This window comes from Bison bison, unplaced genomic scaffold (assembly GCF_000754665.1).
Source record: "Bison bison bison isolate TAMUID 2011002044 unplaced genomic scaffold, Bison_UMD1.0 scf7180017864213, whole genome shotgun sequence".
NCBI classification, from domain to species: domain Eukaryota; kingdom Metazoa; phylum Chordata; class Mammalia; order Artiodactyla; family Bovidae; genus Bison; species Bison bison.
This window is the reverse complement of record NW_011494785.1, coordinates 3,749,549-3,756,579: the sequence shown is the minus strand read 5'-3', so window position 1 is coordinate 3,756,579 and position 7,031 is coordinate 3,749,549. Positions and strand designations below refer to the sequence as shown.

Genomic DNA, 7,031 nt, shown 5'->3' with positions numbered 1-7,031 from the left:
CACAGCCACAACTACCTTTCCATCTTCTCTTTTCCATTTGTTTTCTTGCTGCTGTTGTTCAGCTGCTAAGCCGTATCTGACTCTTTGTGACCCCATGGACTGCAGCACACCAGTCTTCCCTTGTTTTTTTCTAGAAGGTATTTATTCTAAGAGAGTCCTTGCAAGATGAAACTCCTTTAGCCTCTGGGCTTGACCAGAATGAAGCAGAGTCCTCCCCCAGCCACCCTGACCGCCCAGCTTCGGCCAAAACGCCACGTCGGGTCAGGCCTCCCACTTTTCTCAGCCCTGCTCTGTCTCCCTTTCTGACTGCAGAGTCCTGCGAAGAGTGGGTCTGCCTTCTCCCTTCCTTTCCCAGAATGGGAGAATTTGGAGAAATGGATTTAGCTTTCATTCCAGTGAACGGGAGGCATTCTCCTGGTTCAGACTCCATCCCCCACCCTCCCCTGTTGTCCTTGACAAGGTCACATACGAGATGACACTGTGGTTTCCCCATTTAGAAGACGGATGAGGTCATTGTTACCACTGTGGGGTGTTGGGTGGCAACTCGGGTCCCCTCAGTGTCCATAAGAAAAGTGCAAGCAATCTGAAAATGCAGCTGAAGAAATTCAGGTTGGGCTTAAGGAAGCAGTTCCCAGCTATTGAGTTGTGAGACCTCCTCACAGCTCACTAAGGGACGACGGGTTTGTCCCGCCCAGCTGCATTTCGAGGCAGGCTCCCATTCACATATCTGGTGCACACTGTCCAGAGGTTGAGTGGTGGTTGAAGAAAGGTCACACATAGAAATGTGGCCTGGAACACTTCCTGAAGGAATCCTCAACCTGGATTCTCCTCGATAGCTATGGTCTCACTCTGGATGAAACTTGGGTCCTGGTTTCTTTATCTGTAGAAATATTACAGTGTATTGAGCACTTACTACGTGCCCAGAACAGCTTAAAATGTATATAATCTAATTTAAAATTTTTTACAACAACCTTTTAAAGTAGATATTATTCCTTATTTCATAAAAAAAAAAAAAAAAAACAAGGCTCAAAAAAGGTATAAGGGAACTCTACTCAGTGCTCTCGTGACCTAAATGGGAACCCAGAAAAGGGGATATATGTATACATGTAGCTGATTCACTTTGCTGTACAGCAGAAACTAACACAACATTGTAAAGCAACTATCCTCCAATAACAGTTGAAAAAATAAATGTAAGGCATTCCAGCTGGTAGCTGGTGGAGCAGGATTCATACCCAGTATGCCTGCCTGCAAAGCCCAGGTTCTGAACCACCTGGATCTTGAAAACTCCCAGGTGGCTCAGCGGTAAAAAAAAATCTACCTGCCAACACAGGAGACACAGATTCGATCCCTGGGTTGGGAAGATCCCCTAGAGGAGGAAATGGCAACCCAGTCCAGTATTCTTGCCTGCAGAATCCCCTGGACAGAGGAGCCTGGCAGGCTGCAGTCCATAGGGTCGCAAAGAGACACGACTGAGCGACTGAACAACAGCAACGTGGTTTCCTTAAGTTCCTTTTAGCCTGAATAACCTAGTTTCTCCCTCCCGCTACTCCTCCTCTTACTCGACTGTTAATGCCCTTGCTGCCTGAAGTGGACAGGACCCTCCATTCCTGTGTGAACACAAGAAGCCCTTTGCAACTTGTGTAGGAACCCACACTTCATGCTTCTCACGAAGCAGAGGAGGAAGGTGCTGCAGCGGCCTCAGCCTCAGAAGTCCCACCACATGGCCTTGCGTTTGGGGGTCTGCCAGGTGCAAGGAGCGCATCCCCAGGACCTGTTCCTAAGATACCCCTTGCTAAACCGCTGCCACCCTGGGTCCTCTGAGAGTTCTTGCAGGCCCCAGTGGAAAACGTTTAGGGCCTGCAACAGGGCCATCTGTGTCTAAAATTCCTTATGTGGGGTTTAAGTCCAAGATCCAGGCCTCTTTCCAGACCACAGTCCAGCTGATTGTCTGGCTCTCCCTGATTTTTCATGTCACCCTCCCCCCAGACCTGACCCATCTGCCTTTTTTCACAAGTGACCTCTGAAACTCGGGCCGCATAGATATTTGCTGAATCAGCAGGACCAACTGCTGCTCCTCTCACTGGATTTCGGGCCAAGAGGAAGATGTGCCAGGATGGCCTTGAGAGGGCCTCTGCTGTTGGCCGTGTGGTTCTGAGAAGGGCTGGGGAAGGAAGGAGGTGGCGGTGGAGCAGGCACGCAGGTGACTTTTCTCTGGAGTCCGGTTGTTTTGGGCTGAGAGTGAGGAAGGAGCAGTGGCCCGGGCCCTCAGAGCGGCAGGGGACGGCAGAGCGCCCCGAGTGTCTGCCCGTGCCAGCTTCTGGGTGGGCAGAAGATGCCCAAGCCCTCCCCCTCTCAGCGAGCCTTCACTCAGGCCCCTTTTCCAGCTGGCCAGCCTGGTGTCATACCCTCCTTATTGAAATGGGCAAGAGGAGGACAGGGAGGCTGGGGAACAAGAGCGTAGTGTGACTTCCTCAGCTAGCAGGGGTTTTAGCCACTGGGAAGAAAGGACCAGTACTGAGTTCTTCCTACGTTGATGGGTTTAGCCTTGGGGGGTGAGGGGGGTGATGGAGGAGGGACTGTAGGTCAGAGTGGGGAATGGTAAGTGCGTGCATCACAGACATTTCCTTGGATTGACTCCTCCCAGCTCTGTCTCCACCCAGCTGTCCCTGCCTCTCACTGTTCTTCACGTAAACCCTTGGCGGCAACCTCGGAAACCTCTCTGGGACGTGGATATGCTGTGTACACTCTCCTTTTTACCCCATTCTGTTCTGATAGAGGCAGGCTCTGGGCACCTGCAGTCCGCTTAACACTTACCAAGACGTTTGTAAACCCGTGTCTCGAGTGCATTGAGCACGGATGGTCTGTGTCTTTTCTGTCTTTTCGCAGCAGAGAGTGCAGGATTTTGAACGGATACAATAGAGTTGACTGACAGACCTTCACACACTCTTAAGAGCTCCCCTGAGGGGCTCTTCTTGGAGATCTGCCACCTCCAGGCAGACAACCTTGATTCAGTAGGAGCACAGATGCCTGCTCCAATCAGGGTCTCAGACAACAGGCTAGAAGTCACTTCCAGTAGTCTTCCTGCCATCCCCTGACTCTGGGGAGCACAAGACCATGGTGCTCAGATGACCCAAGATTTAGTTTATGCTTAGGATGGGAGCAGAGAGGAGGAGACATGTCTACACAGCTTACATGGAAGCAAAGGATGGAAGGAAGAAAATATGGGGAGTGGGTGTGTTTGAGGGGAGGGATGAAAGGGGGAAGACAGAACATATAAAAAAGACAAAGGAGGAAGAAGAGAGGACAGGAGCTCACAAGACATTCAGAGTTCTCGGCCCCATGGAGATGGGGAGCTCCAGGGTAGGAGCTGAATTTGAATTATAATGAGAGAATCTTAGCCTGCCTCCAGTAATCCTCTGCCCATGGACGTGAGGACTTGGGCAAGCCCTGGGATCCACTGGCTCTAAACACATGGCTGGGTGGACAGATGGACACATGCTCAAGCAGAGAAGCTGTGGCCACACTGCAGCCTGGAGCTTCAGGCTGGGTCATATGCTTCCATGGCGAGGAAGGGACTTTGCTGGGTCAGGCTGAAGCTCTGGCTCCAGCCAGGAAAGGGATAATCAATTCTGTAGAGGCTGTGAGCCTTGATTGAAAAAATAAAGAGGAGGAAGCTAGATTGCTGCTTTCATTAAGAGGCAAAAGCAGTGGGGGCTGGAGCTTAGCAAGAGCCAGGAAGCAGCAGAGAAAGAATGTTAACCCCTTGGGTGTCATTCTTCGCGATGTCTTTACACTCACCCGTTCCCACATTGTTGCTTCCTTGACCTGACCTCCAAGGCCACCAGCTTCGCAGCTCCCTTAGCTGGAGGAGGGAGAGGCTGGGCGGCATATTAATGGAGATCTGATGACAATTAAACGATCTATTATTTCTCAGCCCCAGGGTCCCCAGGGCTCCCGCCTCTCCTGGATTCGGGGAGGAAGATGAGTTCTGGGGATAAGAGATAAGCTGTGCGGTGAGATCACAAGCCTCACAGTGCCTGGTAACCCTCACCCCTGCCTCAGCAACCTCACCAGGGCTGCATTCTCACCCTACTGAGGCCAGAAAAGGGGAAGGAAGAAACGAAAAAGGATTTCAGCAAAATTATGAAGGAGAGACCCCTCTGCCGGCTCTTCTTCCTACATCAGCATGCCCAGTAGGGAACTGATTCAGCAGGGAGATTCCCAGGAGAGGCCCCAGGAAAAGGGCTGCTGGCTCGGCTCTCTCTCCCCCAGTCTCATCCGGTCCATGGAGTGCTGCCCATATCTAACCCAACAGCACTGAGAGGTTGGGTAGAAAAGGACAGACATGCAAAACGGGGGTCGTGGGTGGAGAGCAGGATGGGGCCAAACTTGTAGTCAGCAAAGACGATTCCTTCCTGAGGTTCTGCGGGGGAAACTTGGGCTGAAGTTAAGCAGAAAAGTGGGGAGACACGGGGATCCAAAAGGCATTAGTCTGTCTGGATGCCCAAGATTTCCCATCCAAGTGGGGAGGGAGCTGAGGGAGGAGGTGAGGCATTTGTTTCTGAGCTCTCTAAGTCTCTGGGTGTCTAGGCTTGAGGAGCAGGGTGGGGTGAGCTGGCAGATCTGAAGAAAGGAAGGGGTTGCTGGCAGTGTTAACCTCTTGGTACCTGGCACAACTTCCTGAAAGATTTCCAACAACTTCCACTCTCTTCCACCATTTTAATTACTTATTTTTGTCCTGCTCCCTTGGGAAGGAAAAGCAGGACAAGGGAGAGGGGAAGATGAGGACCTGATGGTTTCTCTCCAGTTGTGACATGTGAGGCTGGATAGGAATCCAGATGATACCTAAAACCCCTGGGTTCCCAGCAAGAGCCCTTGGGCCGGAGAGTTTGGGCTCTTTAAGCTGCTTTGGGGGCCACAGCAAAGTCCTTATTCAGGAGAAATGAGCTTTCCTCCACCCTTCTTGCCCACACAGTCTCCGAAGGGATGCAGAGAAAGTGGGAATGTGGTGGAAAAGGAGGAGGACATTGAGGAGCGTGAAGAGAGGAACCACGATTCCCTGGGAGCTGTGGCTGCCCTAGGAAATGGAATAGAATAATTCCCCCCCTATTTGGGGTGGGGGGAAACACATGGCATTTTGGATTTTTTTTTTGTTTCAGATTTTTTTTTCACCTTTTGCTGAGCCATGGGCAGTAAGGGAAACTGCCTTTCTGCTTTTTCTGCCAAATAAGGAAAGAAAACCGTGACACTGAAGGGAGAGCAATGGACCATTGAGGGAGCTTAGAAAAAAAGCCGCATCTTCTTGGGGTTTGAATCAAACGCTGTGGAGTCATCCTGGATCTTCCCCTCTTAAGAGCCCAAGATTTTGGTCACGTCTACCATGTGTCCTGACCCAACTTGTCTAACTCTGCAGTAGATACGAGGAAAAAATGAGCCTACATCAAATCTTCACAAGTATCTGTAGATTAAAGCATGCCAAGGCTGCTGAAGATGACTCTTGGTTCTTCTCCTTTCCCACCCCTATCTTCCTTACCATCCCCATTGTCAGGGTCAGGTGCTGACTAGCTTCTGATTTCCCGTGAGCTGTTCTTCCATCACCTGTCTCCTCAGAGAAAGGAAGCTGACATGGTCACAGCCTTCCCAACACAGAGGAGAGAATATTCCAGTCTTCTCTTCTTCCCATATCCCTAGTTCATGGACATTGGATGTAAAGAAAAAGAACTTGAAGTTCTAGAGTTTCTCATTAGGAGCTAATAAGCATATTTCTCTCTGGACCTAACATGAGATTCCACTTATCACCAAATAACCAAGGGGAAACAAGATTTGCAGTCACCAGCCATAACAGGAATTACATCCAAATGCCAACTCCGTTTGCCAACTGTCTCATCATTATTCCCTTTCCACGATTGCTAACACTTTGCATAGAAATCCTCCTTGAGTCAGAGGGTAGAGCTGTAACCAGACAGACCTGACACTGAAAAGGGATTCTCTGTAGGCTTGATGGGTTGTTACCTGGCACCCCTCTAGATTTGTGGGGATTCAGAAGAAAGAGGGTCCACTCAGGTCAGAGCAGAGTAAGCTTCCCCAAACAAGCCACTCCTGGCTTTTGACTCCCACTGCATCGGTTAAAGAGCTAGCTTGTTCCCTGGGAGATGCTTTCTCCCACCCTCCTCTTCCTCTGTATCCAGCCCCCCTTCCTTCTCACATCATCCTGCCTCTCAGCCTTATGTTCTGCCTCCCAAATCCCCTCAGACCCCAGTTCTACTCTTCCTGGACCCTGTCCTTTTTAAAGCTCTTAACATGTCTTTTTTTTCATATCTCCCTCTCCATTCAAATAATTTTACTACCCAAACTCCCATCCAGATTTTCCCTAACTTAAAAAGATTCTTCAACTGTTCTCTTTTCTTCAGTTTAATCTTCCTCCCTAACTTCGCCCCCAGTCTTGTCCCCTTTGAAATCTGCCAGTTTTCAATAACCCTAATCACTTAACCCCCATGTCTTTCCTCCTCTGACCCCTTTTGCTCCAACATCCCCCAGACCCCCTCGAACACTGGTGTCATTCCCTCCTTCCCCCCAAATCTCCTTGACATACTTCTGCCCCTAAGCATCTTCTCACCCCTCCACTTCACACTGCCCTAGTCCTCCAGACTGGGGTGCATCTGATTACCCCCTGGTCCCCCACTCACGTCCGTTAGCTTCCCTCTCTCCCACAACGGTTCCCATGCCTTCTTCCCCACTCACTCGGGTCTCCTGCTCAGGACGCCCTTGCCGAGGGCGGCGGGGGATTTGTGCTGAAGGAGGGTTCCAGCAGCAGCGCAACAACTCGGGGGACGCTCCTTCTCCTTGTCGGCCACGGCCCCGGGCGCCACCGGGTGCTGGTGGGGCGACTGGGGCGCGTGAGCCCTGCCGCTGGGGCCCGGCTGGGGCTGAGCCAGGAGCTGTCCGTGGTGCTGAAGCGGGGGCTGCTCGGGCTCGGGCTGTGGCGCGGCGGGAGGCAGCTGTCCGTGGTCCTGGAGCTGCTCCTGGGCCCC

The 7,031-nt window shown here is 51.3% G+C and overlaps 1 protein-coding gene across 1 annotated transcript in view; it reads right to left on the bottom strand.

Moving 5' to 3' along the window:
• LOC104992349 (IQ motif and SEC7 domain-containing protein 3-like) overlaps positions 1–7,031 on the bottom strand; it is a 33,014-nt gene that overhangs the window by 25,447 nt on the left and 536 nt on the right. Inside the window, exon 2 of the mRNA XM_010845210.1 lies at positions 6,742–7,022. Within this exon, the coding sequence (XP_010843512.1) occupies positions 6,742–7,022 (281 nt within the window). The remainder of the gene's footprint in view (positions 1–6,741; positions 7,023–7,031) is intronic.